Source organism: Sceloporus occidentalis, unplaced genomic scaffold (genome assembly GCF_023333645.1).
Source record: "Sceloporus occidentalis isolate IW3139 unplaced genomic scaffold, rSceOcc1.0.p SCAF_121, whole genome shotgun sequence".
NCBI classification, from domain to species: Eukaryota; Metazoa; Chordata; class Lepidosauria; order Squamata; family Phrynosomatidae; genus Sceloporus; species Sceloporus occidentalis.
The window spans coordinates 683,686-702,437 of record NW_028317101.1 but is presented as its reverse complement, the minus strand read 5'-3'; the positions used below and the strand labels follow the sequence as shown (position 1 = coordinate 702,437).

The following is an 18,752-nucleotide window of genomic DNA, read 5'->3' as shown; positions in this document are numbered from 1 at the left end:
AAGTAGCCGACTGATCATTCTCCGTTCCTTGCAGGCTCTTTATGAGGAAGAAAGGGCCTTTTTGTCACCTAGTATCTCATATGTGTTTGGCAATCTAAGGGTAATAACTTAACACATACATAAGACTAATGGGAGAGTCCAATGTATAAATGTTTTACCCTACATTTAAAAAAACAAAATAGCAGACAATAAGTTAAAATAAAATAGAAAAAAAAACTACTTGTCTCCCCAAAAATGGTTAACTGCACACAGTTGAGAGAGAGAGAGAAAGAAAGAAAGAAAGAAAGAAAGACAGAAAGAAAAGAAGTTTACCAACTGGGAGAAAGAAGTATTGCAACGCTGTAGTTAAGAGGCAAGTGTCATATATGTCACTTTAATAAGCTTCATTAAGGAGCCACTACCGGAGAATTTCTCTCCTTGCCTTCAGAAAGCGCACATGATCCACCTGACATCTGTTTATTGAAACCAGTGACTGTCTACAGTTGAAGCATATTTCAGGCTACAGAGCAGTTTTAATGGGCTCCTCGCTGCGTCATACACCCAAAGAACAGTCACGTTAACCTCACGGCGGCTGACTTTACCTGTGACTTCTGACTGCCTTACACCAATAATGAGTCTCCTTCACAGACTCATGCTTAGCACACAGCCCTTCTAAAACGCTATCTTAACAAGCTCTGCCACCAGCTCACATACTTTGTCGAGATTGTTCTGTTCCTTTTTAGGCGTCCACAAAAATTATGGGTTTTGCAAGTTGTGCGTCGGACATTACGCATTACAAGTTTCGACTGCATTATTGGAGTGTGACATACTTGTTGTACTTTGGCAAGAACAATACAGCCTGTGGCAGGTTCTCTTAATGAGCTCATAACCAGCCATGCATTACGAAGTGCCCTTACAATCCCTTTCTTCTCTCAATCTATTGTGTGACTTTATAGTTCTGTAGATATATTAGATTCCTGATTCAACAATCCCCATTATAATAAGCACGAAGCTGCCTGGTGCCAGGGCTAGAGATCAGTCTATTGTATTTCACACTATTGGGTTATGCCCTGGCTCTCTTTGTAGTCTGAGACCTTGTGTTTTTCTGTGTTTTCCTCTATAGAGTCTCCAGGAATTATACTATTTCCTTTGTTATGTTATTTTCAGAGATAATGTCTGGCTCAGCTTTTCCGTGATCTAGGTGCCAAGAGGAAGCTATTATTTAGTGAGATATAATGCAAAGAGATTTTCTGGAATTAATACATTTAGCAACAGCCAATAAACTTTCCGTTAAAGCAGATCTCACTTTTGCGAAAAGTGAGTTTTCAGTACAGTAGGTAAGCGTACCTTGAGAACGCTACCGGTTGGGACCTAAAGTCTCCGGGTGAAGGTTTGTTTTTCTTTTACTGTAGTAGCTTTAGGAATGCCCACTCGCCACCTACACCAACCTACTAATGGCTATTTGGAGCTAGCCCCATCTCCGTGTGTGGCTAGCACATCCCCTTTATGAACTCACTCTCCCAGAACGGGGAGCACTCCATTAACCTACCCTAGGAAGTGGACAGGTATGCAAAGGCATGAAGATCATACCTGGGAACTGTGAAATCCAGAGACTTCAGGTTAAGCACCGCTTCCCCAGTTCTCCGAGACAGTACAGGGAAACTTTGGGTCACGGGAGCGGCGTTGTAGCACGCAGCACTCTCCACGACTTCACTATTAACAATAGCATGTGTCTTGCGATGTCGGCAGGGCCCTCCTACCCACATCCCGCAAAGGTGGGCTTCGGGTAGCCGGAAAGTTCCCAGGTAATAATGTTCACTTTTTTTCTGGAATATATAGAACACATACTAAAGTGCTTAGTAATATGCATTCCTCATTGGTTGGGCAGTATGGGAGATTATACTGTCCCTTTAAACATATAATCTGTTGCCAGGTGGCTACTAAACTGTTACTGGCTTTGCACCAGGCCGCAACCACCCATTTTATTCCCAACCGCAAACCTGTGAATGCGCATTAATTTCAAAGGTCTCATCTGTCAAAAGCTGTTATGACACCGATTAGAAGTCTTCCTGGTTAAAAAAACAGTAACTTGAAAATGGGATTTTATGGTGTCTATAGCCGTCTGATTTAAACGTCTGAGGGCCAGAGGAACCAGGAGCCAAAAAAAGCACAGGAAAGAAATGATTTTCTGCTGCAGCACTAGCAGGGTTAAGCTGACAAAAACTGAGATTTTAAAACATGGATGACTCCCATCCACTGTACACAGTCATAACATTCATGGACATCAATGGAGCCATTTTATTTATCTGTACATTCTAAACTTGGGTCAAAACAGGGATCTATTATTGGTACGAACACACAAGTGTTTGGATTAGCAGTTACCCACTAACTCCACAGAATTATGATCACCAATACATCATTAAAAAATCTGACAAGATGAGGACCCTCTTTAACTAGGGAACCATAAAAGTGTCCTCAAATCACAGTCAGAAAAGCAGTCACTATGAATTGTTTATATACATGTTATCTTTTATTCATATAGCCCAACAGTTTATGCAGCACTTCTGACAATACATATTTTCAATGATTATGACAAAACCAGAACTGACAGATTAAGACAAATCAATACATAAGGGCCCTGCTCGTAAATTTATAATCTAGAGGCATAATATATATTTTAGATATACATAAAAATACACACACTATATGGACAAAAGTATTGGGATGCCTGACCATTACACCATCAGGGACTATTATGACACTGCATTCTAAATAAATAGACATTAATATGTAGTTGGCCCCCCTTTTGCAGCTATAACAGCTTCCACTCTTCTGGGAAGTCTTTCCACATGATTTTGGAGAGTTTCTGTGGGCATTTTTGGCAATTCATCCAGTAGAGCATTTGTGAGGCCAGGCACTGATGTTGGACAAGAAGGCCTGGCTCCAATTCCGGTTCATCCAAAAGGTGTTCAATGGGGTTGAGGTCACAGCTACGTGCGGCAAGTTCTTCCACACTGATATTTAGCTGCAAAAGGGGGGCCAACTACATATTAAGGTCTATGTATTTAAAATGCAATGTCATCAAAGTCCCTGTTGGTGTAATGTTCAGGTTTCCCAATACTTTTATCCATATAGTGTGTGTATATGTATTGTATAATATATATTATATAATATATAAAAATATATTCACCTACACAAAAAAAAAAAAATCAGGTAAAAGGTGAATTTTGCAAAATTTCACCGAGTAAAACATAAGGCAGATTTTCAGGACTTTACAAACGACAATAACTTAACTTGTGGTAAGGGGCACTTATATGCTGATGGAAGCCGATTCTAATGCATGGTGGCACCACAACCCCTATTGATCTCTGTCATGCTCCGTCATTCGTGCAGCATGCTGAAGTTGCACATGCACACAATTTCAATTGGGTAGGAGGGGCAATATCTGCTGTCGCATGAGGGGGATATATTAGGAAAAAGAAATAAAGCTATGCACAACTAGTGTGGCGTCTGAAGGCACAACTTCTGTGGGCCTCTAAGGCTAGCCGTGCACTGGGTAGCCATCACCAAGATAGTCCTGACTTGTGATAGCCTCCCGGGCTGGGAGAAGTGTGCCCGGTGTGATCGCATGCCAGGACATACCTAGGCTAGCAGTGAGAATCCAAAACAAATTTTCCCAAGGCCAAAAGCTGCCTGCAAAGCCTGAAGGCCAAAAATGGTGGTATTGGACTTCAGAAGTCCCTTCCCCTGGAGTCTTATTACCTGTACTACAATCTCATTGTAAGATTATACATGGACCAGGGTTTGTGAAAAACTTTTCTGGCAATATGGAGGAAAATTAATATGATCACCCAGTACACAGTAGTCAATATTACGCTGCGACACCGGCTCCATCATCTGCTCACAAGAAGATTTTTTTCTGGGATGTGACACGATCTGAAAGCATAATGTAAAGGGATATTTACCAACAAACCTTTAGGAACCATAGACTTTTGCTTTGTACAAAAACTATGACCATCATAGCTTTTCACAATCTAAATTTCATTTGTTTCTTTGGCAATCAGGGTAACTGTTTAAAAGTTAATTGTGAAATGTAGGATTTTGGGAAATGACAGATCAGCTATAACGCTGTAATGGCTTTTAAACCAAATACTGCCAAACAAACTGTTTTGTGAACACATTGCCAGGCAATGTTATGTGGCATGGCGACAATGTTCTGCCCATCTTCTTTTGTAGTAGGACATAGACTGTCCATGTTAGAGTCTTACCCTCTGCTTTGTGCAGAAACAAAAGATGGCAGGAAATACATGAAATAAATATGGTAAATGGCCAAACTGGACAGATCAGATGGTTCTTTATGCCTATAAGAATATTAATGTAACACAAGAGATCTGAGTTTTTTCTTTAACAAAGTAATTCAAAGATTTGGAAGTGAAGCTTCTGCCATGAATAACAAACAGAGTTGTTGATTCCTGTAGGTCAGTGGATAAACCCTGCTGTTCTCTGCCAGCCTGTGTGTGACAGATCTGGAGCACAACATAATCAATAGCACAGAGGGGAGCATATAATAGAAGTAATTGGAGCTGACATTACCCCCTTAGGTACACATCGTCTTGTTGTCCTTATATTCTTCTGAATCCAGCATGGGAATCCAGAACGAAGCCGTCCACTCATTCAAACCCCTTGTATTACAAATTGTTTTGTAAGCAAATGTTAGAGCCTTGGGTTTAAGAGGAACAATTATAGGGCAAAAATCTAAATATGGAGCAGTCACCATAGCAATCAGTGCAACCTGCTGACAGCTCCACCATTAAATCACTAATGCAGTGATGCTGCTATGGTTATCTTTTAGCTTTGGGTGACTTAAACTGTGAAAATATCCAGTATATGTGAAAGCAGTATACAAGGCCCCAAGGTACTCAGATGGCTCCAGCCTGGCTGTCAAACAAAGATAGCACAGGTAGGAACTCCATTGTTTAATTAATCCCATCAATAGGATTGCTGTCAGTAAGGTTGGGTTGTCTACATGTACCTGTTTATCAATGTTAATTTATGTTAATGCCGTTCTGTGGATATATGTGTCTATGTTTTACAACAATAAAATGTTCATTCCTGCTGTACTAAATTCCAGGTAGTTGTGTCTACTTATTGGGTACACATAGCAGGGTTCCAAGGTGTGCATGCTGACTGGTGCTGGAAGTTATTTCGGGGACAACAGGAGGATACTGGGTGATCTCTGGGAGTTACTACAGCTCTCTTGGTGAACCCGTTACAAGCATAAAGTGGGGTAACCAAGAAATCCAGTACCATGGTCAGTTTTCGACGCAGCCTGTCCCATACCTGAAACCAATGTTAAACATGCACAAAGCTGATGTTCTCTTATCTGGTTCCTTCTTGCCTCCTCATGTCCACCCATAGATACTCCTCCAGCAACAGATGAAGACATGGAAAATGTTCTCATAATATCCCAAATAACTGTTAGCACAACAGAATTTTAAAATATACACTCCATTACATTTGTACACAAAAGTATAGGTACATGAATGGCTGAAAACATAAGTCTTAAATGTATATCCAGCCCTCTTAATAACCATTTACTAATTAAGTAATGAAAAAAGGAAACCCATTAATATATCCTATAATTACAAAATGTCAAAAATGACACCTTTGTATTGTGCCATGTACCTCTAGTAGACAAACCTTCCAGGTCAGATCCTGTGGTAGCTCATGGGTACAATTCTAAGACTTAATCCTCCTTACATAACTACCGTATTTGCTCGATTATAAGACGAGGTTTTTTCAGAGCAAATGCTCTGAAAAATACCCCTCGTCTTCTAATCGGGGTCGTCTTCTAATCAGACCTCAAATAGAGTCTGATTAGGAGACTAAGATCCAGATCCCCCGCACCGCTGCAGGGGACCTGGATCCTCCTGTCTCACCCCCCCCCCATCATACACACTTACCGGTGCTTCCTGCTGTATTGCCGGGGCAGCGGGTTGACGTCTACGCGATCCGCGTAGACACCGTCCGCTGCAGCCGGAAGGAGGTGTGGCTAGCAGCGGGGGTTGTCTGCGTCCGTCGCGTAGACCTTCCCCGACTGTCAGAGATCTCTGATCTCTGACAGCCGGGGAAAGTATACGCGACGGACGCATACAAACCCCCGCTGCCAACTCCACCTCCTTCCGGCTGCAGCAGAAGGCGACGTCAACCCGCTGCCCCGGCTGGAAGCACCGGTAAGAGAGGGCTGAGAGGGGAGAGAGGGGAGAGAGGAGAGGGGAGGGGGGGAGAGAGTGTGTGTGTGTGTGTGTTAGTTAAATGGGGGCATAGGGCATTTCTGGAGTGGCGTTAAGGGGGCATTTAATAGAGCACTCTGCCTCCTGAAATGCCTTATACCTCCCTATATGCCACTCTGCCCCATAATATGCCTTTTAACCCCCTAAATGCCAGAGTGGCATATAGGGGTATAAGGCATTTCTGGAGGCAGAGTGCTCTATACAGTGCCTTTTAACTCCCTTAATGCCACTCTGCCTCCTGAAATGCCTTATACCTCCCTATATGCCACTCTGCCCCATAATATGCATTTTAACCCCCTAAATGCCAGAATGGGATATAGGGGTATAAGGCATTTCTGGAGGCAGAGTGGCATATAGGGGGTCAAAAGGCATACCATGGGGCACAGTGGCATATAGAGGGTTAAAAGGCATATCATGGGCCACAGTGCCATATTGGTGTGGCAAGCCTGGGGGCAGATGTGCGTAACTGGGGGACAGGCTGGAAAATACAAGAAATAAAAACAAAAAAAATATTTTTCTCAATCATAGCTTTTATTAAAAAAAATAGTTTACATGAATTAACATTTACTGGTAAAACTTTTTTCCTTTAGGGTCGTCTTATATTCAGGCTTTTTCTTTTTTCCTAAGTTAATATTCAGATTTTGGGGGGTCATCTTATAATCAGGGTCGTCTTATAATCGAGCAAATACGGTATATATAGTATTTGTAATCCAAGCTGCATTTTCTTCCGCTACTACTTCTCCCTCAAGCATAAGATTTCAAATGTCAATTTTCAACACCGGAGTCCAGTTTTGGATGTAGGAGGACATCTTGTGGACTCCTTGGTTTGGGGTATACCATCAACAAGTTAATACACTGCATGGTAGGACATAGCAATTGTTTACATTACATAGTTGCCACCTATTTCAGTCCAGCCAACAGCAGATATCTTAAGCTAGCAACATTAACAAACACTTCCATAGTACATAGTTTATGTCTATTCAATAAACAATTTTAAGAAGGTTAACGGAGGCGCCACATTTGTAGACACCGTCGGACAAAAGATGTAGTCATTGTGTTGTAGGCATTGTAAAAGGACTTTGAGAGAAAAAAAAAAAAAAAAAAAAGATTATATAAGGCTCTACCAGGCCCAGACTGGGACAAAAAATAGGCCCGGGCATTTAAGCCTGAGCAGCCCATTATTTATTTATTGTTAAAGCCCACCTATTATGTACCATCTTTGCATTTACTCACTTACACAAATCATTAACACATTCATTAATGCAGTCTCACAAATCATTCAAGCAATTCATCCACACATGAATTCATTCAGTCATACGCATTCACACTACCCCCTCTCCCATTCTTATCTGCCCCTTCTCACTATGTTCCCCCTTTGCACTATGTACCCCCTTCCCCACTTCTCAATATGTACCCCCTCTCACTATCCCCTCTCCCCATTTCTCACTATCTAACCCCCCTCTGCCCCTTCTCACTGCATCCCCCTCCCTCACTCTACTTACCTTGTTGCCGGAGCAAGCAGCAAGTGCAGCAGGGCCCGCGGCAGGGCCGGATGGACTTAAGGGCTGATGGAGCTGCAGCTCCAGGCCCCTACCTTAAAATAGGCCCAGTCAGGACCGGACTGACTGGGCCTATGCGGCCGCATTAACATAGGGCCCCTAAAACCCGCCGCAACTGTCGACCGGGTCCGCCACTCTAAGGGGCCGGGAAGCCCCCATCAGGGCCGGCCTTGGGGGTCTGCGGCCGCACAGGGCTTAAATTAAAACATCGGGGGGGGGTTTAACTTTATTTAACATCCTCCATGTTAAAGTTAACAAAAACTTTATTTAACATGGAGGAAGTAAAAAAAAAAAAAAACCCCGATGTTTTAATTTAAACCCTGTGCGGCCGCACACCCGTAAGGCCGGCCCTGGTGGGGGCTTCCCGGCCCCTTAGAGTGGCGGACCCGGTCGCAGTTGCGGCGGGCTTAAGGGGCAGGTGCCCTTATGCCCTGCATTAATGCGGCCATAGAGGCCGCATAGGCCCAGTCAGTCAGTCTGGTCCTGACTGGGCCTATTTTAAGGTAGGGGCCTGGAGTCAACCCGGCCCTGCCGTGGCCCGGTGTGCCCGATGGCCAGTCCGGGCCTGGGCTCTACCAATAAACAATGTAGGAAGATAAACGTATAAGGTTGCTGCTTCAGTTAGAAACAGTTAGGTCCATTAATATTTGGACAGTAACACAATCAAGATGTAATTGAAGTGCAGACATTTAGCTTTCATTTGAGGGTATTTACATCTAAATCAAGAGGTTAAGGAATTACAGCAATTGTCATACATAGTCCACATTTTCAGGGGCTCAAAAGTAACAGGACAGTTGACCGAGAAGATGTTTCATGGGCTCACTGGGGTTTTGATACAAACTGTGGAATTTGCATTTGGAAGCTGTTGCTGTGAGCAATATGAGCTGAAAAGAAAACAAACCCAGATAGTTGCTAAATTTGCAATTTGGTACAGTCTGATAAAGAAGGAATGCCATTTTTAGTTCAGTGTATTATAATAAATTTGAATTAAGAGTATGGTTAGTAGAAACCTTCAAATGATTAACATAAGCAGATATCCAATCAAAATCATGTTTATAAAATTAATAGAAGCAATTACGTGGCAAAAAAATTATCCCACAACACAAATCAATGAGAATGACTAATATCCTTCAATAACTATAAATTATTGCCCATGACATTCTAGTGAGACTGCTCTTATTAAAATTAATAACGTCCTACTTGTAAGAAATTATGACCCTCTTACAGAAATTGTTCTCTTAAGTAAATTGAGCGACAAGTAAGACACAGACACAGGTGTATATCTGTATAACTATATTATAACAAATAAAGACAAAACAATCTCTTACTAAAAGACAATAACATTATTATAGTATCACAACAAAAATGGAATAAATCACCAACATATACCTTAAACTAACAATGTTCAGCAAAATAAACACTACAAAAGCATAAACAGGATAATATTCTAATTATACATAGCACAACACAGCACAACTTCATCTAAAACCAGCAGCAAATATAGTTAGCACCCAAGGTCAGGTCTGTACGATGTAGTAGGCCTTTTCCTTACCAGAAGATTCTCCTTAGGGGGTTCTTTTCTAGGAGAGTCCCTATGTTCATTTTGGGTGAGGTTTTTATTAGACTTGGGCACCAGGGGGCTCTTCGTGTTAGTCTTCGTGCTCGTCTTCGGGGACAAAAAAAAAATCTTCCTATTCCGCGAATATTCGCCTGTTCCTGTCTTCTCTTCGGGCGAATATTCGTGTACATTCTTCGTGTTCGGTTTTTCTTCATTTTTTCTGGTTAAGGGGTTAATACGGGGTTAACGCGTACCGCAGCAGCTCTGGCGCCAGGAGTTTAAATGTCTGTATGAGCAACTCTATTGGTCATCAGCAGGGGCCTCGTTTGCCAGTGGTTGATGGCAGACGAACCCCCCTGCTGGCGACCAATAGGGTCGCTCGTACAGACTGTTAGACTCCTGGTGCCATAACTTGTCCGGCAGATGCCATTGGTCTCCCTGTTCTATCAGTTAAATGTCCGTACGAACGCCCAATAAAGTCGCTTGTACGGACATTTAACTGAGAACAGGGAGACCAGTGGGATGTGCCGGGTAAGTTGCAGCATTGGGGTTTTAAAAATCTGTACGAGCGACTCTGTTGGTCACTCGTACGGACTTTTAGGCTCCTGGTGCACCTTAAGGGGTTAAGGGGCCGTGCGAGTGAGCCTATTGGTCGCTTGCACGGCCCTTTAACCTACGGAAATCCATAGGTTCTCTGTCAGGGGTTACAAAGGCCGTGCGAGTGAGCCTATTGGTCACCTGCAGGGTCTTCCTCTGGCATCAACTAATTGGTTGATGCCAGAGGAGGTCCCTGTAGGTGACCAATAGGCTCATTCTCACTGCCCTGTAACCCGTGACGGCGAACCTGCGGATTTCCACTTCCGTGAACTGCCTCGATGCCAAGGTAAGTTAGAAGGGGGGGGGTGGTAGACGAAGATGATCACGAAGATCTTCGTGGTGTGTGTCTTCGTCTTCACCTACGTTTTACCGCCGCTGTCTTCTCTTCGGCGTGTCTTCAGAACGAACACGAAAACGCACTCTTCGCGTTCGTTTTCACGTTCGCCCGAAGACGAATGCACAAGTCTAGTTTTTATCCATAAAGAGTCAGTACTACATCTTCTGCTCACCGTAGTTTTCCTGCATACTCACGCAACTCACCCGCACCTGGTTCGAGGATGTAGACCTGAGGTGAAAAGATCCCTATCTTAACGCCTAACTAATGAGAAAGAAGGAATATGGCTATCCGTTCTCTAGGAAAAACTTCCATTTTGCATATCAAAGGGACTGGCATCTGGATTACATAGGGAAGTGAAACTACTTTATGTTCCCACAATAAATTTACACCAACTGTAACATACAGACCATTCCAATAATTTCTCATTCCGTCTTTCTTACATGCTCACTGCTAAAACCAAGGGCCACTACTCTATGGCAATCCTACTGGACTGTTCTGCTGCATTTGACACTGTGGACCACCCTCTTCTCCTTCGAACTCTTCATGATCTTGGTCTCCGTGACACTGCTCTCTCCTGGTTCACATCCTAACTTTCTGATCGTACCTTCATCATCTTCATCTCCAGAAACAATTCCCTCACCCTCTCAGTCAGGGTACTCCAAAGCTCAGTTCTGTTCTCCCTTTACACTACTTCATTTGGCAAATAGTTATTCTTTGGCTTTCAATACCGCCTGTATGCTGCCCAGATTTACCTATCCTCTTCTGATCATGTTATATACAATTTGTTATGCCCTGTCTACCCATTGCACAGCGCTACAGAATATGATGGCGCTATACCGTATAAAAAAAAAAATAATCACCAATATATACAAACTTCTAAGCCTTAATCATCCGGCTGCCTTTTAATTGGCATTAAAGAATGTTAGGCTTTTAGCATTCCATAAATACCATTGCATATCTCATAACATTAGATAAGTTATTTTAACGGTTGTTTTATTCTTCTGATCAGATTAAAATTGGCTGAATTACAAAAAAGAAAAAAGAAAGGCCAAGGTAAGCGGAACAATTACTAAACCAATGCTTATGAGATAAGAGAAAATATATTTACTGCATACACTTTAAATCAATTGCCAACATTTTATGAAGACAAATGAAGCCTTGTGAAGGAACATTTTCCCATGATAATCACAGCAAGTATGAACCCTACAAACTTGCAACTAGAAGAATAATAAAACAGAAGGGGGGACCGATCCTGCAAATTCACCTTTATGGACGTAATTATTTTGTTCTTAGACAGCAGGGATGCCACAGTTAATTGGATTTTCAGGCATTAATTCTAATTATCAGAGAAGGAAGACTAGGCAAACTATTAATAAACATTTAAAACCAAATGAACAGAAATCATCCGCAGCAACTATTATAACCGAGTTATTAGATACGTGAAGCGCCTACACAGTCAAGCAAAGGCATGCTTTAATACCACAGAAAAGAGACAATGAAAAGGGCTTATGTTAATGTAGCCACCACCCTGGTGACGCATTACTGCTCATGTAGAGTCTCTAGGGTGCAATTTGCCATATTTGATGCATTGTGTGAAAGATATAAGGCTTATAGTGTAAAAAAGGGAACAAGGCCCCCCCATGAAATCCAAAGAGGGGTAATATCCTTCCCAGCAGTGACCGCCTCCCTACAAGAACTTCCAGCCCAGCCCCAATCCTCATACCAGGTGAAGAGCTGCTTCCCGGGGTCTCCAGGTGACTTTTCTCATTCTCTGGGTAGGAAGAGCTGTGTTTAACAAACGCTGACTCTCCCAGCACTTTCCCCCTGCTCAAGTCAAGGGCCAGCCCTGCCCTGCCCTGCCCTGCCCTTAGGTTCAGCTAGTCCTACCCGAGGGTTCACCTGCTTCCACGGATGGTTAATCCTGCCAGCCCTACCCCCTACAAAGGCACTTTAAGCTCTGGGTAGCCTACTCTGGGACGTTCCCAAGTACATCAATGCTTCTTGCTGCGTGTAATGAAGGGTCTAATAAAGGACTGCACAACCTCTCATAATATCTGTTACCTAATAGGCCTTTATGTTTTGTTAACAGAAGCCAGGTGGACAAGGTCTAGCAGTGGGTATTTATCTGAAATTGGTTGGAAGTCACTCAATTGTAAAGCATCAATTGCTAAGCTATTTGTAGAGATCATCCAAACTTTGCTAATCTTTCTTTTTAACACAGTAAACATTAACAAAATAAAAGATTCTGTATTGGCCCAAATATAGGCTGCACTCTTTGGTGATTTTTTTTTTTTAAAGAAAAATACACAAGTGGAATAGTAAAACAGTATTTTATCTAATGAACAGGATTACATCCATTTTAACATTTTTCTATCTTGCAGTTAGCAGCATATGTTATATACAAACAGAAATATGGAAAACCAAGAGCCATCAAAAGCCATTTAAGGTCCCCCCTTAATTCATAATGCACCTTACTTATAGATATGACACTCTGCACCCCTGATATGCCACACTGCCCCCTCTGCCCCACCGACGTGCCACTCTGCCCTCCGACTTACCAATGCATCCCCAGGCTTTCTTCTGTGCTGCAGGCTCCCTGATGTCTAGTGGGGGCAGTCTGCGCGATGCGCATAGACAACCTCTGCTGCTACCCGCCACTTCCGCCAGGGGCTCCATGATGGAGCGACATAAGGTCACTTTAACGCCGGCCCTACATCCTAGAAGATCCGGTGGAAGTGCCGGCAGCAGCGGGGGATCTCTGCGAGCATCCTCCTCTCTGGCAGTCGGTGAACGGCACTTCCATTAGACGTCCACCGGCTGCCAGAGAAGAGGATCGAGGTCCCCTGCAGCGCTGCTAGGGCTCAATGGAAAAGAAAAAACAAACAACTGCCCAGCACACGGAACTGCATGTCCAGGCGTCAGGCCATACAAACTGCGCATCCCTGTGCTAGACCCAGATCATAGGTGGCATCCTCACTTAAAGTGGGGGAAAAAGTGCGACCTATAATCGGGCCAGTACAGTAAGAGTAGTGGAACTGCTGGTGGCGCTGCTCATTTTTGCAACTAACACGGCTGCCTTAACACATCTGGGTCTTCCTTGTGATGCCACCAGATGAAACAAAGTGGTAGCCACACCACGATTAGCAACAATAAGGACTAACAGTCCTGCATTTGCTTATTTAATGAAATCTCTAATTTAAAGTAAAACAGGGAGAAATGTGTATTTTACTTGGTTCGACCTGAAATATCTGCCACTGGGGACTGTGCATGTCTCCCCGTGTGCTTTCCTAATATTACAACTGACTACGTGTCCAGATTTCCAATACCTTTAAACAATATTTGTTGTATATATACTATACATGCAAACCCATGAACACAGTGAAGAAAAGCAAAATGCCGGTGACCCTCCCATCCATGTAAGTATTGTGTTTTGTATTATGTTGTCACATGGCTATTTCTCAGAACATGTCAGTGCAGATGCATGAAATCACCACTCAGTCTGGCGTTGTAATATGGAGCAAATAACTGACACCAATTTTGCTAGAGTAATGATACAACCTTGGCCAAAATCATAAAACAAACCCTGGGACAACAGTCTCCCTGATCATCCGGCTCCAGGGGTTTTACTGCCAAGCATCTATGCCTGATGCAAGCCCCATGAGAATCCCGGACCGGATCCTGCAGACCTCTAACCTATTGGAAAAGCTGACATGGATTTTCCACTAGAAGGGAGAATGGAGCATTGACCACCCAAGGGACCCATATGTATTTTGCTTGCTTTTGCTGACACTTTATAGCATTGCCTGCTTAACTAAATCCTCAGAAATAATTAACTCCTAAACCCCTCTCTTCTGTTATCGCTGACAGAACAGAGTCACCAATACTATATTCTGCCTTGAGATTTTGACATCCAAGTGCATAATTTTATATTTATCAACATTAAACTGCTGCTGCCACACCTGCAACCATTCTTCTAATTTACTTAAATCAGGGCTTGACAAATTTGTTGTGAATCTAGGAGCCAGGTAAAAAAGTTAGGAGCCAGGATTTTTTTAAACTAACAGTTGGTTAGGAGTGATCGGATCATCATCAGCCCACTTACTAAACTCACAGCATTTGACCTGGAAGCACCCTGGACTTTCAGGTCAGTGCTGTTTTTTTTTTTATTATTAATTTTTTTTTTTTTTTAACTCTTTCAATGCTGATGTTCCATTGACTGATATTTAGTCCCCACAAGCTTGTGGGGAAAAATGTTAACCCCTGCAATGCCACGAATGTGTCATACACAAGTGTGGCATTGAAGGGGTTAATGCTGCACTGTCACTCTCATGGAGCGATCAGGCAGCAGGGGGGTGTTCGGGCTGGTGTCCACACTCATGTGGAGACCAAAGAACCTTCTCCCCTGTCCCTGAAGCTGCCTCTGGCAGCTGGGACGCAGTTGCTGGTCTATAGACCAGCCATTGCAGGGAGGGGAGTCTTTGATGACTGCTGTAGGCTTCCATGCCTACAGGAATCATCAAAGGGCTTGTGGGGGCTCGTTTTTGCTGTTGCTGGTCTGCCAGGCAGACCACCAGCAGCAGAGCCCCGTACAAAACGGGAATTAACCCCTAAATGCCGCGATCGCGGCATTGAAGGGGTTAACGCTGCACTGTCGCTCTCATGGAGCGATCAGGCAGCAGGGGGGTGTTGGGTCAGGTCCCCACACTTGTGTGGGGAACCAATCAACACACAACCCCCTTCCCTGAAGCTGCCTGTGGCAGCTGAAAACACGATTGCTGGTTTTGCAGCAACCGCGGTTTCAGCCTACAGGATTGATCCGTGGGAGTAATCTCAGGCTCGGGGGCGGGCTCTGAGTGGCTGTGCTGTCTGCCCAGACTCCTGGGCAGACAGCAGCAGCAGCACCCCCGTGTGGTTACTCAGCCTCTTACATCCACATTTTTTTATGGATGTAAGAGGCTGACAAAACCTAGGCGCCAGGACAAAAATCTCTGTCGCCATGGAGACCTGGCGCCTGGCATTTGTCGAGCCCTGACTTAAATCATTCACCATTTGACTTGTTCCACCCACAAGGTCTACCTTGTTGTAGACCCTTGTATTATCTGCAAAAAGACATACCTTACCATTAAAACCTTCTGTAACATCACTAACATATTTAAAAACTACGGATCCCAACACTGATCCTTGTACTAGTCCTTCCTCTAAATATACACCATTATCCTTCTGCCTCTGGTCACTCACCCATTGTCTTATCCATTTGACTATTTTGACATCCAAACCCAAAGACTGCAGTTTATTTATGAGTTTTCTAAGGTGGACAGTGTCAAATACCTTACTGAAATATACTGCTATATCTACAGCTCCTCCCTGGTCTATTATGTTAAAAACCCAGTCAAAAAAATGAATTACATTAGTTAGACAATATCTCCCTGTAGTAAGCCCAAGTGGTTACTGATCATACAAACCAGATATTCAAGAAGCCAATCCTTTAGCATGGTTTCCACTAACTTGCCAACTACTGATGTAAGACTTACTGGTCTGTAGTTAGCAGAATATTCGCTGCTACCTTTTTTGAGATCGGATAAGGTGGTCCAAGTAGTAAAACCTAGATTGCATCTGGATATATTTATTAACAGCAAGCCAGTAGCAAACGTGGCGGGTACAAATATATTTGATACCAACTCGATCCAAAACTTTGTATATAGGATATCCTCACTCGGGAAGATCGGAAACATTTTATAAACACAGGGCGTACAGCCAGTACTTGTATGTGGAAACTTGCTGGATACGTCAAACAGATTTCTGTTGTAGCAGAGTGCTGAACTGCTTGGGTAGTCAAACTCTCTGGGTGGGTTGAATGACGTTGAGGTATGTCCACTTCCTGACCGCTTTCGACCCAAAGCTACTCATGGCTTCCTGAGGCTAAACCAGCCCGCTTTTGCCAAGTCCTGACTCTGCAGCTCCCATATGGTGAGGACAGGAAAGACATCCAGGTCAGAATTAATGTGAATTTCTGAGTTGTGCCAATATGTTACTGGCAAGCTGGTTAAATATTCACAGAGTGCCAATAACAGTCTCTTTGCAAACAGATGCCTGACAATTTCCCCTGTCCCTTCCAAGAAAAGATGGTTACTGTAAGGCTCAGACATCCTCAACGTCCTAACAGGTTTGCCTTCTTGTGTGAACATGAATAATTATTAGTAATTCAATCAATCTCTGTCAAAGGTACTACACCACTCATTATTAACGCCAGCTCCTAAATCATTGTAAGGATCCTCTAATGCCAAACACATTTAACTGAAAACAAGCCGCATGTTTTGATGTGGTTAAAAAGAATAAGAATAAGAAGCTTAAGCATTAAATGGGAGATTTAAAAACTGTGTATGTTCTCAAGTTAGTAGTCTTGTTACGCTGTGAAGTCAAGTTGACATCCTTTGCGTGCCATGAAAAACTGCTATGTAATTATACACTAAAAATAAATCTCACCAAATACTAAATTTAGAAGAAGAGGGAAAATAGCATTGATTCAAGGAAATTATCCAGGTCTCAGAGGCACTGGCTCACATCTGCTAATTTGAAGAATAGCTCCAGGGACATCTTAACGAAACATGCAATGTTAAGAAGAAGGGCTAGTGCTTGGTAACACCTACACTGCCATGTATATTATTCGCAAAACGTCATTCTACCACTGAACTGCGACACATCAATGTATCAACTTAATACCAACATGTATCTTAGGACTTATAATTATATCAGGACAGACAAGTTTTCACACCAAACTCATCCAACCATGTCTTTATCTACCTTGCTTTATGCACTGGGGCACAGTCATGCTGGAAAAGAAAAGAGCCTTCCCCAAACTGTTCCCACAAAGCTGGAAGCATAACATTGTTCAAAATGTCTTGGTATATAGGTCTTCAGCATACCAGGACATTTTGGACAAAGCTATGCATCCAGCTTTGTGGGAACAGTTAAGGGCATGGTACACCCAGAATGTTGTAACACAGTAGGACCTACTGCCCTGCACGGGATTTAGACTGGCTCACAGACAGCTTTTATCACAAAAACGAGTATCCAGTGATACGTGGACACAAGTATTTAAGTCGGGATCATACAATGACAGCAGGAAGGAATACTGTATACAATTTAGAATCACAGAGGATATCCACATATTAGATAAACCTGATTTAAAGACTTTAATTTTCCTAAAACAAAAGACTTCAAGGATGATGTGACATTTGCTGTACAGAAACCATTCATTACCTTTTGGCATTATTCTGTGAAGCGCTACAGAAAGAAAAAAGATGGAGTCACTGTAGTATGTTCCAGTACCGGCACTGAAATGTTTCTGCATGGCTTCTACTATGGGAAACAGCTTCTCGGTTAGGGCACTGACATCATGGAATATGACCTGTAAAATAAAGATATTCATGCATGATTAAAAAAAAAATAAAAAATGAAAATTCAAACAAAGGGAAAAAAACAGATCCTGCTGCATCAAATATTTTGACAGGCACAATCACGAATTGTGTTGTCCTTTCCTCTGTGACTTAAAGAATTAAAAAACACTTGAAACAACAAGTGGCAAGTTAGAATATCTGGAAAACACAGACGCTTTGTTTGCAGTTTGCTTGACATCCAGGAAGACAAAATTACATTTGGAGTAATATATTCTAGAACTATTCCCTAGACATTTAAAAAAGTTAAATATTAATAAATGAAAACACAGAAATAAAAAAAGTCAAGCGTGGGAAAAGGAAAGATGAAAAATATAAATGCACGTTGACAGTTAAATCCTTACATTAAAACTAACAGTCTGCCCAGCATGATAAAGTGCTTTGAGAATGACTACACAAATAAAGAGTCCACTACAGATTTTTTTTCCCCCATGCATGTAGGGCTCTACCTATAAAAAGCAATAATGGTGCAAGGTTTTAAGAGTGGTCTTTAAAAAACATCCTGATTGGAACTAGCCAACTTTCAAAAACCTGCACCACCTACCGCCAACAGTTGAAGATACGAAGTAAGATCAGTCCTTATACCTGGAACTTTTGTTCTAAAAGCAGTCAGGTTCTGGAAGAGTTATCTAAAGTTAATAGCCCCAAGGGCTGGACAGGGATCCAAGGCTAAACTTCAGACTTTCTTACAGTCCAAGACCATATTTTAAGCATGCCATTAACAAAACAAAAGAAGAGCACAAGAATGCCAAAAAACAAGTAAAACCCGGTGGGTGCCGATACTCAAACTAGCTGCTGTAACTATAAAAAGGTACATGTGTTAATTTTAAAGTCCCTCAAATCTATGTTATTCAAAATGTGATAAACAGGGCCACAGAGTAAGCCATTAGTCAGCCAAAAAGAACAGAAAAACAAGCAGATGATTTCTTTCAATGACTTTTTTCCCCCAGCATGGATTCAAGTGTTTCCAGATGT

General features: G+C 42.6%; 1 protein-coding gene across 1 annotated transcript in view; it reads right to left on the bottom strand.

Moving 5' to 3' along the window:
• The window catches only part of XXYLT1 (xyloside xylosyltransferase 1), an 87,126-nt gene that overhangs the window by 51,838 nt on the left and 16,536 nt on the right, over positions 1-18,752 (bottom strand). The window contains exon 2 of the mRNA XM_089498544.1: positions 17,584-17,731. Coding sequence (XP_089354670.1) covers positions 17,584-17,731 — 148 coding nt within the window. The remainder of the gene's footprint in view (positions 1-17,583; positions 17,732-18,752) is intronic.